General features: G+C 38.9%; 1 protein-coding gene across 5 annotated transcripts in view; it reads right to left on the bottom strand.

Moving 5' to 3' along the window:
• The window catches only part of rfx1a (regulatory factor X, 1a (influences HLA class II expression)), a 220,522-nt gene that overhangs the window by 51,141 nt on the left and 149,820 nt on the right, over positions 1-19,561 (bottom strand). For 4 of the 5 annotated variants that reach the window (XM_072248521.1, XM_072248522.1, XM_072248523.1 and 1 more), the window contains 5 exons: positions 14,333-14,428; positions 6,615-6,718; positions 5,478-5,745; positions 3,585-3,766; positions 2,443-2,562 (listed from right to left, as the gene is read on the bottom strand). In XM_072248521.1, coding sequence (XP_072104622.1) covers positions 2,443-2,562; positions 3,585-3,766; positions 5,478-5,745; positions 6,615-6,718; positions 14,333-14,428 — 770 coding nt within the window. The remainder of the gene's footprint in view (positions 1-2,442; positions 2,563-3,584; positions 3,767-5,477; positions 5,746-6,614; positions 6,719-14,332; positions 14,429-19,561) is intronic. The other variant, XM_072248524.1, reaches the window with a different exon arrangement.

Here is a 19,561-nt window from a genome sequence, read left to right as displayed (position 1 = left end):
GAAGAGTGGACCATATGGAGAAAGGGAAAGAGGAGGGAACATAGGGGGAAGTGATTGGCAGATGAGAAGAGGTAAAGGGCCAGAGTGGGGAATAGAGAAGAGGGGAGGGGGAGAGAATTTTTTTACTGGAAGGAGATATCGATGCTCATGCCATTAGGTTGGAGGCTACTCAGACGGAATACAAGGTGTTGCTCGACCACCCTGACGGTGGCCTCATCACAGCAGTAGAGAAGGCCATGGACTGACATGTCAGAACGGGAATGTGAATCAGAACTAAAATGTTTGACTATCGGGAAGTTCCGCTTTTGGTAGGTGGAGTGGAGGTACTCGAAGAAGTGGTCTATCATCTTACAACAGTTCTCACCAATATAGAAGAGGTGAACCTGGGAGCATCGGACACAATAGACGACCCCAGCAGATGCGCAAGTGAAGTGTTGCCTCCTCTCCAAGGATTCTTTGTGGCCTGAATGGGGGTGAGGGCGAGGATGAATGGGCAGGTGAAGCACTTTGGGCGATTACAAGGATAAGTGCCATCAGGGAGATTAGTCGGGTTAGACCAATGGACAGGGGAATCATGGAGGGAGTGTTCCTTGCAGAAAGCAGAGAGAAGAGGAAGGTAAAGATATGCTTGCTGGTAGGATCCCTTTGGAGATGGTAGAAGTTATGGAGAATGATATGCTGGATGTGGAGGCTCCTAGGGAGGTAAGTAAGGACAAAAGTAACTATCACTGTTAAGGCGGTGGGAGATGGGCTGAGCATAGACATTCAGGAAATGAGGGAGATGTGGATGAGGGCAGTATCAATGGAAACCCCATTATTTGAAGGAGGAGGACATCTCTGATATCCTGGAAAGGGAAGCCGCATCCTGGGAACAGATAGGAGATGAAGGAACTGAGAAAGGTGAATAACATTTTTAACAGAAACAGGGTGGTCAAGATAACTGTTGGAATCAGTAGGTTTATAAAATATGTTCGCCGATAGTTTGTCACCAGAGATGGAGACAGAGAGATTAAGAAAGGGGAGGGAGGTGTCAGAAATGGACCACGTGAATTTAAGAACAGGGTACAAGTTGGAGGCGAAGCTGATGAAATTCACGAGTGCACCATGGGTGCATGAAGCAGCACTGTTGAAGTTGTCAATGTAACGAGGGAAGAGTTGTGGAGCATTACCGGGAAAGGCTTGGAACATGGACTGTTCTACGTAGCCAACGAAAAAGCAGGCATTGCTGGGGCACACGTGGGTGTCCATGCTACTCTTTGAGTCTGGAGAAAGTGGGAGGAGGCGAAAGAAAAATTGTTGAGGGTGAGGGCCAGTTGTGCCAGACGGAGGAGGGTGGTGGTGGAGGGGAACTTATATTGGGAAAGAAGCAGAGAGCTTTAAGACCTTTTTTGATGGCAGATAGTAATGTATAGGGACTAGACATCCATGGTGAAAATGAGACAGTCAGGGCCAGGGAATTGAAAGTTAGTGAGGAGATCGAGAGCATGAGATATGTCATGGATGTATGTGGGAAGGATAGCATGGAGTCAAGGCATGAGGACAAGAGTTCAATGGGGTAGGAGCAGGCAGAGACAATGGGTCTACATGGACAATCAGGTTTGTGGGTCTTGGATAGGAGGTAGAAGTGAGCAGTGCAGGGCAAGAGAACTTTGAATCTGGTGGCAGTGAATGAGAGTTCTCCAGAGTTGATGAGGTTAATGATGGTGTTGAAGACAGTTTTCTGATGATCTGGAGTGGGTTCCTCTTCAAGAGGTAGGTATGAGGGGGTGTCTAAGGGTTGCCGCCTGGCCTCAGCAAGGTAGAGGTCAGTCTGCCACACTACAGCAGCACCCCCTTTGTCTGCAGTTTTGATGGTAAGGTTGGGATTGGTGCAGAGAGAGTACAGGACAGGACATTCAGTGAGGGTACGGTTTGAGGAGGAGAGAGGAGTGCTGAAGTCAAAAAGATAGAAAAGTCAAGATCTAATTGAACAATGTGAGGAGCCAAACTACTGTTCTTTAGCAAGATCCAACAAATATACTGATAAGTAGGAAATGTCACAGAGCATTTATTGGATTGGAATAGTCCTTTGGAGGAAAATTACAGTCAAGTAATGTATCTCTGACAAATTAATTCATGATCCTTCATTTGTATTCAATAAAAATCATCCAAGGCAAATCTCACTAAATACAAAGTGCAAAAACTGGAAGGTAATATAATTGATGTTACTTTATCTTCCTTCTCATTAACTAACATCTAAGAAAGCAAGGAATTTGTGAATAGACAAAAACAGTATTGGAACCACAATCTTCATTTTAGAAATGAGCTGTCCACAGTTTACTCAGATCATGGAAATAGATTTCTTTTAAAGTATATACTGTATTTCTACAATCTAAATAAACTGTAGATTCAATATTGATGCATAATCACCAGCAATATGGATTTCTTGTCTTACCCACTCACCTCTGCTTCTGCGTGAATGGTTGTTGCCTTATGGCTAAGTGCTGCTGATCCTCTATCAGTCGAATTAATGGTGAGTTTGCTTTAATGCGAAGCCCATAATAATGATACTTTGAATTTCCCCTACAAATGAAGAAAATCATTGATGTGAAGTAACATGTTAGAAGATGCAAACAAGGACCTGGATGATGAATCATGGTCATATCACACCTCACATTATTTAACAAGACTGTATTGCTCAGTTCTGTTTATGGTAAATGGGCCACAATGCACAGAGAACACAGCAGTGATATGAATATGTGTAACATATATGTGTGACGATCATCAACATATTAATATTTTGCAAATAATGGTGACTACTGGAAGTCGGATCTGAATAGCAGGTAAAAAAGTTGCATGTGGCATCAAGGGCTCCACGTATGAAATTCCTGACTGTTCTCCAAAAGAATTACTTTATTTTCTTGAACCGGCAAACACAACCTTGCAATTCAGTTAGCTGGTAGATAGGGATGGACAAATACCAACCTTCACAACAATGTCAGTGTTTCAAGAACAAATTTTAAATTATAGGAGATGCACATTACTCAAAGGCAAAACAAAACATGTCCTTTGGGTATTGCTATTTCTAGTCCATCATATTCATGTCTACATTCCTGTGATCAAATTCACAATAATAAATAAATCTTTCCAAATGATATAACCTTCAAACAGTCCAAGTATTCCAAGATGATCCATGGTGTTTGATTACACACAGTCTGATACCTCTCCGAGAAAGCAACCCATAATCATTCTGATAATTCCAAATGGAGTCAAGGAAAATAAATAAATAAAAATTCTATTCTATTCCTCATTTTCTCAATTTTATAACTATTTCTTTTATGTTGCCCTTTTCAATTTTTTCTTGCATTATTATTGCAATTGTTAATTTTTTAAAATTATTTCAATTCTGCTCCTTTGTTATTTCACCACCATATTCAGTACTAAATGTATTAAACTTTATAAAAGTAAGATGCTGACTAAGCTAAAGTCAGTTCATCTTTATCAGTGTCCATAGATCATTATCAGTAACCCATTTTAAAAATATTTCAGTCTGCAATTCTGGGCTGGGTTGAACACTCTGTGAAAGTGATAAAGCAAGAGCTAACCTTGTGCCAAGTCTCCGGGTCCGGAGTCCCATGAATACTGATCGTATCAGTTTGCCAAATGAGGCCGCATTCACTGGCTCTAGTTTCTGCTCCTGACAATGTAGAAGGTAGTGACAGTACAAAGTGCTTCGGGGCAAGCTCACTCCTTCTGCTGTTTCATAGTTATCCAGCAACCACTGAACCTGTGCAATAAAACAAGAAGAATGGATTTTCATAATTTTTTCCTTGCAATATTATTTTATTGCAAGGTTAAATTTAATATATATTTGATTTGCCAGAAACATTTTGGGACCGCAGGTGAAAAAGTCTATTGAACAGTACAGCAGTAAATTTATGTTAACATTCTAAGTCCACAGAAGAGAAATTAAAAACAACCATTCATGCATGAAACATATTTTTCAGTGTTACAAAGGGTGTGGCATGCCACCAGCAATTTAAATAACTAATTGATCTGTTGTCACATTGCTAATGGATAAGAAAATGAATTGAGATAGATTTTTGAACTACTGACTGGGTACAACTCTGACATTGCAGATCAGTTGGTATTGCAAGACCTTTTGTTTTATTAATTCTGCCGGAAATAAAAATTGCTTAGCTTCTAAAAACAAAAGGCTAAACCATAATTCTATTTTTAAAGGACAAGAAAAGAAAATTTAAAAATTGCCCTATCTATAAGCAATTATCACCATTTGTCTGCTTGCAACTCTCTCCGAGAATCTACATTTCCCACTCATTTTGGGTCTTCCTCAATTCTTCCTCTCTCCCTCTTTCTACAAGTCTTTCCACCCATTGTCTTTCTACTGCATATCACCTTCTAGTTATTCTCCCTGAAGGTACAAGATTCACGTATACATTAATGATGTGCCACTTTTTCTAATGACATTAATTTCTCAGCACTTAAAATGATACCCGCACATTTAACAAAATGAACAAAAGTTCTCTGCCAGCAATCTCGCCAATTAATTTAGTATTCCACTAAGTATTGTCAATTTTCAATCAATTGAATACTTGACAGAACATCTTTTTAGTGTTTTTAAAATTGAAGTAAAAGGCTCAATGCAGTGCAGTTTTAAAAACCGTTTACAAGGTTAAGCCTTCAGTATTTCTACTATAATTCAATATTGTTTCTAAGAAATGATGCAATTTTAATAAAGCTAGAGTTCAGTATGCACCAAGGTGTAGCTATTTTATAATATGTTTAAGTCTACAGCCCTGTAAATTCTGAAAAAAAAAACACTGGTTTCTCCATTCATGGTCTTAAAAGATGTCATAACTTATCTGCATTCTAATACGTTGCTAGGTTCAACATTAATTATGTAAAATGAAAGGCTGAAAGGCTAATATAATCAAATTATACACAACCTAGTATATGAGTCCAGCTTAGAGGCTGTGAATCTGAAAGTACGTGCCTTCATAAAGCACATTGTTCATTCTAATAATTTAATATATGAGAAATTTCAATTGAAATTTAGCCCCATAATAGTCCGAACAATTATTATTCTAAATATTTAATATATATTAAAATTTATAATAAACCTTAATAGTAATATATTTCCCCTTTTTCACTTCCTATCCTAATTTTTATTCCATTTTTGATGTACAAATTATTCTACAAGCACTTTCAAGGCTAGTCCATGAGATCACAGAAATTATTCTTGCTGTACTGCAAGCCTATTAAAGCTAAAGAGCATCCCAAATTAGGAAAAGTTGATAAAATTTGACCTAATCAGTAATAGCAATATAGTGCAACAGGTGATCTTGAGATTCAGAACTTTGACCATCTCTTTGGGAGGAAGGTGACTAACAATAGTGCTACAGGACCACTCTTACTGAACAATACAAAACAGAAACCCCAGGGGAGTCAGCACTTGGAAGAGTTGACCAGTGACTCACTGTGGCTGGAGAGGCACGCATGGTGTGACTGTAAGACTGACTGGAGCTCCCCAGCATGTAACCTCCCTGGATGACATAGGTCCCTCCTCCTGGATTGGCCACAATCTGCCCTCCCGTGACATACATTGGCACCGTTCCACTACTGACCACGTTCTGCGAAGTCACCGGTGTGGCAACCTGGTTTGGCGTCCCCTGAGATTCATAGTAACTCCCGCCTGTGTTCTGGCTGTACAGCTGAGTTTCTGAATAAGGGTAGTTGTTTGAACGTCTGAAAAGAAAAAGTAGGGTAGCGGTTCCACAAAGATGACTTTAGTGACAGTTTGTTAACTTACATTTAGAAGTTTACTAAAACCTTTTCTGAATACAAAAGTTGAAAACAAATCACACTTTAAATGTCTTTTATTTTGTTACCAATGAGGAACATTCAGCCCTTTTATCTAATTTTTCCCCATGGAGCTTCACTTTCTCTGGACCAAAGCAAGCATTTGTTATGATGATAAAATCAAATGTAGGTGCTGGTTACATCAAATGACTAAAGTTACAAACACTGTGCATTTAGAAAGTTACGGAATGTTATTAATGAGGTGAGATTAACATGAAATATTTTCTATAAAGTTGATTATAATTTCTGAAGCAAAACAAAGTTGTTTGAATAATATTCTGTAATTGGTTTCTATATATGTGTTGTAATAATCTGAAATTCTGAGAACAATGTCTAAGACAGTTAAAGTTGATGAAAAAAATGAAATCAAGCACAATTTGACTAAATTGAAAAAACATGGCAAATGAATATTAATGTAATCGTAAGGTACAGCAGTCATGTTCAAACCAGCAAGTATAAATGTCTGCATTTTTGTGAGAGGAATGGCATTTTCTTCACTTCAAGTAATTTTGAGCAATTTGTGTTGGTGCTGGTGTCCACTGGTGCACTTAGTGTGCTTAAGCAAGATAATGATCAATTTTATATTTACCCACATGGACTAACAATCTGTGTCTTTTTTTGATACTTTGAAGACTCGAATTCCATGTTATTTTCTAACTATGCAAACTTCTAGTCCTGAGAATAGCATAGGTTGCATTATAACATGTTCCTTTACCAGTTGTTGAAGTGTTCTGACAGGCAACATTTCTACTCACATTGTGCTTCCTGTATAGCTGGCATCACCCCCTTCTACATACTGCACCTGGTTCGAGTAGACATGCTGAACAGGCTGCACTGGCACCTGTTGTAACTGTTGAACCTAAATGTTGAGGTTATCAAGAGGAAAAACATAATTATGGTACACTATATATTAGTTAAACATTAAAAGCAAGATTTATGTTGAAGCAAAATGCAATTTTCGTTTAGTAATATGAAGCCTTTAAGGCATCAGATGAGCGCCTTCACTAATTAGAATCTAAATACTTAGCATGGTGGAGCACTGTGACATACAAAACAGGAAAGCCTTATTCCTTCCTACAATCACAATTTAGTGCTGGGGAACAGATGAGTCAGGCTCAGCTACGACAGCTAGGAGAACTAAGAATCTCTTAATATCACTGCTAAGACTTACATATAAAGGGTAGCGAATGGTTTATTTAATTTTATCCAACTTATTTTGAGAAATCAAAAAAAAGTGTAAAACTAATGCTTTTTTTCTATAATGACTCAGCTCTGATTTTACTTAAGATGCAAACCTCACCATTCATCTCCATGATTAACACTTAAAGCAATTTGTTTGCAACCACTATGTAAAAAATCAAATTACTGTCTGCCTACTTCCTTTTTTATAGAATTGACAACCTTGTGAATTGCAGCTCCTACCCAGCTTATGAATGCTTGACATGTACACTCCTTGTGTACAAGCGAGCAATGGAAAACTGATAGGATGCTACTACAGGGCTACAGACATCTGCCACCATGTGGGAAAATGGTTTATGGCCACAATCCCGATAGGCGAACTGTTTAGGTTAGAAAAGGAAGGGAACCCTCTTGTAATCTAGGAAGTACCTGTAGACTCTAACAAAAACTTCTTACTACCATGAATAGGTTGCAGAATTAGCGTTCTAAAACACTGCAGGTTTTAACCATGCAGCTGAGTCTATAAATGAGCAATGTGCTATATATTAAGAACACAGTTAAAAACTAATACCAATGGGACAATAGACAAAACAGATTTAAAAAAAAGATTCAAATGGTTGTAATATTTTAAAAATTAGAATAGATTTATTGAATAAAGTTTTCAGAAATAATTCTTCAAGGTTAGTTGAATTCTGCAACTTTATTGGACCACCTGTCCAACTAGTCTAACCATTACAAACACTACAAGCTTCCTCTTAACATTGTTTATTTTTTAAAAAGAATTCAATAATTACTTTGCATAATTATACAATACTTAAGATGTCTGACAAAGGATTTGCCCACAGGGATTACAGATCAGAAACACAGTCAGAATTTTTTTGAACTTTCAGTAGGTAATCCATTGAAAATGTTCACTAATTTTCAGTTGAGACAGCACCAAATATACAGTAAGCTAAATTTAAGAGATACCATCTCTAACGGGATCCCACCACCAAGCACATCTTTCCCTGCCCCCCTCCACTTTCTGCTTTTCGCAAGGGTGGCTCCCTACACGATTCCCTTGTCTATACATCCCTCCCCACTGATCTTCCCCCCCCCCAGCACTTTTCCTTGCAAGTGGAACAAGTGCTATAACTGCCCCTACACCTTCTCCCTCTACCACTCAGGGCCCCAAATAGTTTTCCAGGGGAAGTGACTCTTCACTTGTGAGTCTGTTGGGGTCATCTACCATATTTGGTGCTCCCAGTGTGGCCTCTTGTATAACGGTGAGACTTAACGTAGACTGGGAGACTGCTTTACCAAGCACCTACACTCCGTCCACCAGAAAAAGCTGGATCTCCCAGTGGCCACCCATTTCAATTTTACTTCCCATTCTCCTATGTCCATCCATGGCCTCCTCTACTGTTGCGATGAGGCCATACTCAGGTTGGAGCAGGAACACCTTATATTCCGCCTGGGTAGCCTCTAACCTGAGGGCATAAACATTGATTCCTCACACTTCTGGTACTGCCCCCCACTTCTCTATTCCCCATCCCCTTTTCCCTCTCTCACCTTATCTCCTTGCATGTCCATTGGTTCCCTTCCCCCTTTTTCCATGACTTTTTTTCCTCTCCTATTAGATTCCCTCTTCAGCTCTGTATCTCTTTCACCACTCTTTAAGTAAAGAAACTTGCCTACTCTTTACTTCACCCATCCCCTCCACCCCCCACCCAATTTCACTGTGTGTTTCTCCCTCCACTCCCCCCACCTTCTAACTCTGACTCCTCATCTTTTTTTTTCCCTCCAGTCCTGCTGAAGGGCCTCAGCCTGAAACGTTAACTGTACTCTTTTCCATAGATGCTGCCTGGCCTGCTGAGTGCCTCCAGCATTTTGTGTGTGTTGCTTAAAGAGAATGTTTCCCTGTTTTAAATGTAATGTAATGGTGTCAAAAACTCACTTTTTGAATAGGTAAGCAAAAAAAAAAAGGATATCTTAAGATTGTGTGCTAAATATTTTAAAATAGAAATCAACAGAATCTTGGGTTTCTGGGTAATCAAATTTCTCTCTAACTTGAGAAAGAAATGTTCGGTAAGAAGTATGAAATGATTTGCCTAATTCCAAATTTGTTATTACCTGTGTTCAATATTTAACAAAATCAAACTTCAGACAAATAAAACAGTTTTTCTTCTGGGCAGAGGTCCAATAGAATACAGGAATGTTTTAGAACTTTCCACCACAATAAAACTTGTGGATGGGTGGGTAGAGGATTTTAGATAAATGCTGACATAATTCAGGAAAAAAGCGACCTAATAGGTGTAAGGTGTGCTAGATTCCGTGATTCTATGACTATTAAGATATGATAATTCATAGACAGATAAGATAAAATATCAGCATAGCTTTCTAAACAAATTGAAAAATGAAGCCACTATCTAGCCTCATGATATCTCCTATTTAACCTACTTTAAGCGCAGTTGGTGTAGTTCCGAACACTAGCTCCTGAGGTACTCGCTGAACCTTGACTCGCTGCTCAGGACTGGCTGGTAACATGGAGAAAAATGGAACCTGCTCAATAATCACTTTCTGTTCTGCGCTGGGAAGGTGCTGGGGTGTAAATCGAATCACTTCAACTCTTGATGCTGAGGTAGAGGGCATCATGTGTAGGATGTGCACTTTGTGTTCTGGACTCAACGCTTGGGAGTTTCCTAACTGAAGTTCTTCATGAAAACTGTTCTTTGAGCTGGAAAAATCAGCAACTACCTGCAGCTTCTGATCTTTCTCAATCATACTGGCAATCTCATTCTCCGTGCTCTAGTGTATAATATAAGCAAATTATTTAAAAAATAAAACAAATGCTCAACTATAAAAATTCACAAAAAATGGAAGAAAGATGAACATGCTTGCATTGAATGGAAAGGTACCACGAAGCTATGGATAATTTTATTTTTTAATAGTTTCTAATGGTAGTTAGAATTAATCTCAATGCAGTTCCTGGAGAAGATTGTAGTATAAAATTATCCTTGTTACATGGAATTTTCTAATATAGAAACATAGCTTGTATAGGAAACAGCCTCATACTCTTTAAATTAGCAGTTAAGTTAAAGTACATAATCTGTAAAATACAAAACCTGAAATTGTTTACCAATAACTTAGATTAAAAAAATAATTCCATTCTCCAGCACAGTCATCCTTCAACTTAGACAAAAAAATGTATATTTAAAAAATTCGCAAACATATATTTTAAGGCAACTTCAGTAACTAAATTGGTTATGGTTACATAAGGAAACTTATATGTACAACCTGAAACCAAAAATGTAGACTTAATATCTGTCCAAAAAAAATAAAGAAGAATAAACACATGAAGCATGATGTTTCCATCACTTAAAATTTATTTTAATTTTTATGGGAATATTTCAGTGATCAGGGTCATACTTCAGATGCCAATAGGCCATTGAACTTGAGACTAAACCGTGGTCCACTAAAAACCTACTATAACTTTTGATTGATATTGTATGAGGGAGTGAAAACTAAAATAATCACCTGAATTAGCATTGTTGTACAGTATTTCCCTCTGTAACCCCATTCACCTTGTTCTGCTGATGGAACTTAACTCTGCAGTCATGACCCTGGCACCACTAGTTAAAGACCATTCTAAGAATGGTAAGAAATAAACCACTAGTATTACCTGAATTCCAAGGAATGGACTTTTCAATTTTAGATAGATTCTTCATTTCAAATCAAACATATCTCAAGAATCAAAACAAGAACTAGGTTGGCCCATTAAAATTAATGTTCGAAAGCTATTTAGTGAAAACATAGATTAACTCCAGTCATTTTGATTAGCTTTTATTTATTTCAGTTCGACTTTCATGCAAAATCTATACTATAGATAAAATTATGAAATTGTTCATTTTACAAAAAATACAACTTTCATTGATTAAATTAGGCTATCTATGATTGAGGATGGGTGTAATCAACATCATCTTTTTAAAATACAGGCAACTTCTTTTTCAATTAGAATAATATGAAAAGAGGATCACAACACAAAGTATGGTTATTTTTCCAGGACCAGCAACTGACGCTGAAAATTTCTTGACTGATTAGACCATAAGACAATAAGACAAAGGAGCAGAAGTCGGCCATTCGGCCCGTCAAGCCTGCTCCGCCATTTTATCATGAGCTGATCCATTCTCCCATTTAGTCCCACCCCCCGCCTTCTTACCATAACCTTTGATGCCCTGGCTACTCAGATATCTATCAATTTCTGCCTTAAATACACCCAATGACTTGGCCTCCACTGCTGCCCATGGCAACAAATTCCACAGATTCACCACCCTCTGACTAAAAAAATTTCTTCGCAATTCTGTTCTGAATGGGTGCCCTTCAATCCTTAAGTCATGCCCTCTCGTACTAGACTCCCCCATCATGGGAAACAACTTTGCCACATCCACTCTGTCCATGCCTTTCAACATTCGAAATGTTTCTGAGGTCTCCCCTCATTCTTCTAAACTCCAAGGAATACAGTCCAAGAGCAGACAAACGTTCCTCATATGTTAACCCTCTCATTCCCGGAATCATTCTAGTGAATCTTCTCTGTACCCTCTCCAACGTCAGTACATCCTTTCTTAAATAAGGAGACCAAAACTGCCCACAGTACTCCAAGTGAGGTCTCACCAGCGCCTTATAGAGCCTCAACATCACATCCCTGCTCCTATACTCTATCCCTCTAGAAATGAATGCCAACATTGCATTCACCTTCTTCACTACTGCCTCAACTTGGAGGTTAACTTTAAGGGTATCCTGTATGAGGACTCCCAAGTCCCGTTGCATCTCAGAACTTTGAATTCTTTCCCCATTTAAATAGTAGTCTGCCTGTTTATTTTTTCTGCCAAAGTGCATAACCATACACTTTCCAACATTATACTTCATTTGCCACTTCTCTGCCCATTCTTCTAATCTATCCAAGTCTCTCTGCAGACTCTCTGTTTCCTCAGCACTACTGGCCCCTCCACCTATCTTCGTATCGTCAGCAAACTTAGCCACAAAGCCATCTATTCCATAATCCAAATCGTTGATGTACAATGTAAAAAGAAGCGGCCCCAACACCGTCCCCTGTGGAACACCACTGGTAACCGGCAGCCAACCAGAATAGGATCCCTTTATTCCCACTCTCTGTTTCCTGCTAATCAGCCAACGCTCTATCCACATATGTAACTTTCCCATAATTCCATGGGCTCTTATCTTGTTAAGTAGCCTCATGTGTGGCACCTTGTCAAAGGCCTTCTGAAAATCCAAATATACAACATCCACTGCATCTCCCTTGTCTAGTCTACTGGTAATTTCCTCAAAAAATTGTAATAGGTTTGTCAGGCAGGAATTTCCTTTAAGGAATCCATGCTGAGTTCTGCCTATCTTGTCATATGTCTCCAGGTACTCTGTAACCTCATCCTTGACAATCGACTCCAACAACTTCCCAACCACCGATGTCAAGCTAACAGGTCTATAATTTCCTTTTTGCTTCTTTGCCCCCTTCTTAAATAGCGGAGTGACATTTGCAATCTTCCAGTCCTCCAGAACCATGCCAGAATCTGTCGACTTTTGAAAGATCATCGCTAATGCCTCCGCAATCTCTACAGCTACTTCCTTCAGAACACGCGGGTGCATTCCATCTGGTCCAGGAGATTTATCTACCTTTAGACTATTCAGCTTCCTGAGTACTTTCTCTGTTGTAATTGTGACTGTGCACACTTCTCTTCCCTGCCACCCTTGAGTGTCCGGTATACTGCTGATGTCTTCCTCAGTGAAGACTGATGCAAAATACTCATTCAGTTCCTCTGCCATCTCCTTATCTCCCATTACAATTTCTCCAGCATCATTTTCTATCGGTCCCATATTTACTCTCACCTGTCTTTTACTCTTTATATACTTGAAAAAGCTTTTAGTATCCTCTTTGATATTATTTGCTAGCTTCCTTTCATAGTTAATCTTTTCTCTGTTAATGACCTTCTTGGTTTCCTTTTGTAAGGTTTTAAAAACTTCCCAATCCTCTGTCTTCCCACTAATTTTTGCTTCCTTGTATGCCCTCTCCTTTGCTTTAACTTTGGCTTTGACTTCTCTTGTCAACCACAGTTGCATCCTTTTTCCACTCGAAAATGTCTTCTTTTTTGGAATATACCTGTCTTGCACATTCCTCATTTCTCACGTAAACTCCAGCCACTGCTGCTCTGCTGTCTTTCCCGCCAATGTCCCTTTCCAGTCAACTTTGGCCAGTTCCTCTCTCATGTCACTGTAATTTCCTTTACTCCACTGAAATACCGACACATCAGATTTCGGCTTCTCTTTTTCAAATTTCACAGTGAACTCAATCATGTTATGATCACTGTCTCCTAAGGGTTCCTTCACCTCAATCTCTCTAATCACCTCCGGTTCATTACACAATACCCAATCCAGTACAGCCGATCCCCTAGTGGGCTCAACAACAGGCTGTTCTAAAAAGCCATCTCGCAGACATTCTACAAACTCTCTCTCTTGAGATCCAGTGCCGACCTGATTTTCCCAATCCACTCGCGTGTTAAAATCCCCCACAATTATCATAACACTGCCCTTCTGACAAGCCTTTTCTATTTCCAGTTGTAATTTGTAGTCCACATCCCTGCAGCTGTTTGGAGGCCTATAAATAACTGCCATCAGGGTCCTTTTACCCATGCTATTTCTTAGCTCAATCCATAAAGATTCTGTACCTTCCAATCCTATATCACCTCTCTCTAATGATTTAATGTCATTTCTTACCAATAAAGAGTAGTACTGTATTAAGAGTAGTTTTCTGCCTTCAACTTCAAGACAGTTCCCCTCCATGAACTCACCCTTCCACTATCTCCCATTTCCTCCTACTGAACCCAACTACACCCCAATAATGTACTCAACTATCAATATCTTGGCTACATGTAGAATGACATCCTTGTGTAGGGTAAGGGCAGGGGTGACTTTTAAAGCTCTCAGCCAGTTATAGCTTTTAACTAAGTGGGAAAAAATTGGAGCAAGCATAAAATGAGAAAAACTCATCAGAATATAACAGAATGTAATGCTTAAAGTTCAACTACAATTTCTGTTCTGTCTCATAGTTCAAATATGATTTAAGCAAATAGCAATATTGTTTGACATAAAATAGCTGCAATAACAGCAACTATTCTGTCACTTCTCCATACAATTATAAATTTTAAAGGAGTAGAGTCATAAATAATTGTTAACCAAATGGGTTAATCACTCTTAAACCATAGTTACTCTGAGTTGAATAAATTAAAAAATCAGCATTGTTTACCTCCTGAGAAACATGAACTTGTTGTAGGGCTTGTACTGATAACTGTTGAACTTGGCTGGTTTTAGCAGCCTGTGGTGTTGTTTGTACAACAGATCTCTGCAAAGGCAAAATAAAATCAATTAATTTTACTTCCAGCTTGAGCTACAGTTTTTGAAGGATCACCTTTTGAAGGAATGCCTAATAGCTAATATTTTAACAGCTACTGTTATGCAAAGATCCAAATGGATTGCTGTATAACAATTTCCTCCCATAGCTTTCAAAATGTGTCATGTAATTTCTTTCTTAACGCAGTTGAGTCTGAAAGATGAGGTGATGTTATCTTGAGCTTTGTTTGAGCAACAGTTTTAGATAACCACTCATTTCACTCCTGCAGCTAATATTCTCAGCATTCAACAATATAAGACATAGGAGCAGAATTATGCCATTTGGCCCATCAAGTCTGCTTTGCCATTTTATCATGCTGATTCATTTCCCTCTCAGCCCTAATCTCCTGCCTTCTCCTCATATTCCTTCATACCTGACTAACCAAGAATCTATCAACCTCTGCCTTAAACATACACTGCTGCCCATGGCAACAAATTCCACAGGCACCCTCTGGCTAAAGAAATTCCTCCTCATCTCTGTTCTAAATGGACTTCCCTCTATACTGAGGTTGTGCCCTTTGGTCTTAGATTCTCCCACTATTGGAAACATCGTCTCCACATCCACTCTATTGAAACCTTTCAGCATTCGATAGGTTTCAATATTAACCCCCCTCATGCTTCAGAATTCCAGTGAGTACAAATTCATAGCACTCCTCATATGACTAGCCTTTCAGTCCCAAGTCATTTTCATGAACTACTTTTGAAAACTTTCCAATGTCAGCACACCCTTTCTTAGATGAGGGGCCAAAAGCTGCTCACAATACTCCAAGTGAGGTCTCATCACTGTCTTATAAAGCCTCAATATTACATCCTTGCTTTTATATTCCAGTCCTCTCAAAATGACTGTTAACATTTGCCTTCCTCACCACTGGCTCAATCTTCAAATTAACCTTTAGGGAATTCTGCACGAGGACTCCCTAAGTCCCTTTGCAACTCAGATTTTTGAATTTTCTCTCTATTTAGAAAATAGTCTAAGTTTTTATTTCTTTTATCAAAGTGCAGGACTATACACCTCCTGATACTATATTCCATCTGCCTCTTCTTTGCCCATTCTCCTAATCTGTCTAAGTGCTTCTGTAGCCTCTCTGCATCCTCAACACTACTCGTCCCTCCACTCATCTTCATATCATCTGCAAAATTGGCCACAAAGCCATCAATTCTGTCATCCAAATCACTGACATATAACATAAAAAGTGGACCCAACACAAACCCCTGTGGAACACCACTAGTGACCGGAAGCTAACTAGAAAAAAGCTCCTTTTATTCCCACTCTTTATTCCTCCTGCCAAACAGCCAATGCTCTATGCACACTAGCATCTTTCCTGTAATACCATGGGCTCTTAACTTGTTAAGCAGCCTCATCGTGGCACCTTCTCAAGGGCCTTCTGTAAATCCAAGTACACAATATGTCCTTTGTCTATCCTGCTTGTCATTTCTTCAAAGAATTCCAACAGATTTATCAAGTAAGATTTTCCCTTGAGGAAACATGCTGACTATGGTCTGTTTTATCATGTGCCCCCAAGTACCTCAAAATAACATCCTTAACAAACAACTCCAATGTCTTCCCAACCACTGAGGCCAGATAATTTCCTTTCTTGTGTCTCTCTCCCTTCTTGAAAAGTGGAATGACATTTGCAATTTTTCCACCCTCCAGAACCATGCCAGAATTCACTGATACTTGAAAGATCATAACTAATGGCTTCACAATCTCTTCAGCCACCTCTTTCAGAACCCTGGGGTATATACCATTTGGTCCAGGTGACTTATCTAACTTTAGAACTTTCAGTTTCCGAAGCACCATCTTCCTAGTAATAGCAACTGCACTCATTTCTGCCCCTTGACAAGCTCAAGCATCCGGCATACTGCCAGTGTCTTCCACAGTGAAGACTGAAGCAAAATACTTTTTCAATTCATCTGCCATTTCCTTGTCCCTCTTGTCTACTCCTCCAGCATTATATCTACTCTCGCCTTTCTTTTACACTTTATATATCTGAATGAATTTTTCGTATCCTCTTTAATATTATTGGGTAGCTTACCTTAGTGTTCTATCTTTTCCTTCTTTATGACTTTTTTAGTTGCCTTCTATCGGTTATTAAAAACTTCCCAAACCTCTAACTTCCTGCTAATTTTTGCTCTATTATATGCCCTCTCTTTGGCTTTTATGTTGGCTTTGACTTCTCGTCAGCCATGGCCGCATCATCCTGCCTTTAGAATACTTTAGGATTTATCTGTCCTGTGCCTTCCAAATTGCCCAGAAACTCTAGTCATTGCTACTCTGCCATCATCACTGCTGGTGTTCCCTTCCAATCAATTTTGGCCAGCTCCTCTCTCATACCTCTGTAATTCCCTTTAATCCACTGCAATACTGTTACTTCTTCTAAAATTGCAGTTCTATCATATTATGATCACTGTCTCCTAAGGGTTCATTTACCTTAAGCTCTCTAATCAATTCTGGTTCATTGCACAACCACCCAATCCAGAATAGCTGATAAATAGAGGGCTCAACCATGAGCTGCTCTAAAAATCCATCTCATAGGCATTCTACCAATTCTCCCTCTTGGGATCCAGCTCCAACCTGATTTTCCCAATCTACCTGCACATTGAAATTCCCCATGACTATTGTAATATAGCCGTTTTGACTTGCATTTTCTATATCTCGTAATTTGTAGACCACATCTTTGATACTGTTTGGAGATCTATATATAACTCCGATCAGGGTCTTTTTACCCTTGCAGTTTCTTGGCTCTACCCACAATGATTCTTCACCTTCTGATCCTATGTCACCTTTTTCTAATGATTAGATTTAATTTTTTTAACCAACAGAGCCATCCTACCTCCTCTGCCTATCTGCCTGTCCTTTCAATACAATGTTTGCTCATCCTTGGACATTAAGGTCCAATCTTCTTTCAGCCATGATTCAGTGATGCCCACAATATTATACATGCTAATCTGTAACTGTGCTATATTCATCCACCTTATTCCATATATTGTGTGCATTCAAATATTACACCTTTAGCCCTGTCTTCATCACCCTCTTTAATTCTGTCCCCCTTTTACATTGCAACTCATCTTGTTGACTGTTGCCCTATAATCAGCCTTACCTTGCTAGCAGTCTCACTACACATTGCTTTTGTTTCTAAACCAACTATTCCATCCTCAGCCCTATCACTTTGGTTCCCATCCCCCTGCCAAATTCGTTTATACCCTTCTGAACAGCTCTAACAAACCTGCCTAGAAGGATATTGCCCCCTCCCCAGGGTTCAGGTGTAACTGTTCCCTTTTGTACCTTTCCTAGAAGAGATGTTTGCCTCTCTTTCAATAATTTTACATCATCTTGCCTGACAATATATATTTCTGCTATTCCGTAGCCTTTACAGAATTCTTTCTACTGGGCTCACACCATTTTTGCCATTCATTAACTTCTGCCCCCTAACCTTTCCCTTTTATCTCACTGCACTTCCTTCCGTTTTAAATATCTCTCAACAGATTAGTACTCGTAGTATTTTGCCTTAATCACCCTACATGGTAGACTTTTGAAGTACACTTAACAAGGTGGAACCGTGAGAGCTGGTAGATATTATGAAAAATTGTCATGGAATGGTAACACATAAGACAAACCCCACCATCACAATGTCCTGAGTGTTAATGATCAATGAATACTGTCTCTGTTGCAGAAATAGAAAAACACACAATTCACATTACTATCTGAAAAAATTCTACACTGCCAATTTGGGACACAACCACAGTACCACAGCTAATTATGCAATTGAGATTTTGGGAAGAAAGAAGGGCAATTAATGCAACAATATGATGGATAGATGTTCTGTGAGGTGATTACAGAATCTGGGACTAATTTTCTTAAAGATTGTGAGAAAGTTAGGCTGGTTTGTAAAACAGTTGGTTTGCAGGTTCAAGAGGTTATCAAGAAGCCAAATGGAATGTTGGACTTCACTGCTAGAGAGATTGAATTAAAGAGCAGGATGGTTATGCTGCAACTGTACATGGTACTGGTGAGGCCACATCTAGAATACTGTGGGCAGATCTGGTCTCCTTACTTGAGGAAAAATATACTGGCTTTGGAGTGGTGCAGGGGACATTCACCAGGTTGAGGAGGGTGCTAGCGTCTCAGGAAAGATTGAGTCGCCTGGCACTATACTTGCTGAAATTCAGAATAATGAAAGGGGATATTATGGAAACAAAAACAATTATGAAAGGGATAGATAAGATAGAAGCAGGAGAATGACATAGCCTCAGTATGGGGGGGGGGGGGATAGATTTAAGGCATAGATAAGGAGAACTTGCATTTCACAGAGAGTAGTGAATCTGTGCAATTCTCCGCCCAGGGAAGCAGTGGAGGCTACCTCATTAAATATATTTAAGAAGTAGTTAGATAGATTTTTGGATAGCGGGGAATTAAGGGTTATGGAGAATAGGCAGGTAGGCAGAGCTCAGTCCACGTCCAAATCAGTCATGATCTTATTGAATGGCAGATGGACTCGATGGGCTAGATGGTCTAATCATAGTCAAGAATCAGAAATATATTTGAATGGCGAGTTGTTACAATTTGATGCAGTGCCTGAAAAAGTGATGTGAACAGATTAAATTGGAGATTGAAATGGAAAATTTTTACAGGGCCTTGGGGAGAACCGGGGCAGATTGGCCTAATTTGGTAAAAACAAGTTTAGTCAGTGCATTGTGCTATTAATCCAATCTAAAACAACAATCTTAAGCAATCTTCATTGTTTAGTAAGCTGTATTTCCATAAGTGTTCTGTGCTTCCTTTTTCATTCAATGTAACTGGTAAAATTAGGTGAGTTGAAAGAAATTTACAGCATTCCTCCTGGTTAGAATTTTGTTTTTAAGAACTCAATTTTTATCATTGACATAGGTCATTTTTTGCATATTAGTAATACACAGTTACTAAATTCATCAAATATGTCAACATGGTCATGCAAAACACACTTTAAGAAAGCTGGAAAAATATATCATCCAAAGACAGAAACAACAGAAAATAATAATTGAGCATCAATTTATCAAGATTTTCCTTATGCAATAAATAAAATTGATACTTCCATTATAATAAAAA

This window comes from Mobula birostris, chromosome 32 (assembly GCF_030028105.1).
Source record: "Mobula birostris isolate sMobBir1 chromosome 32, sMobBir1.hap1, whole genome shotgun sequence".
NCBI classification, from domain to species: Eukaryota; Metazoa; Chordata; class Chondrichthyes; order Myliobatiformes; family Myliobatidae; genus Mobula; species Mobula birostris.
Note: the sequence above shows the minus strand (reverse complement) of the source record. Positions and strands in the feature narration are given on the sequence as shown.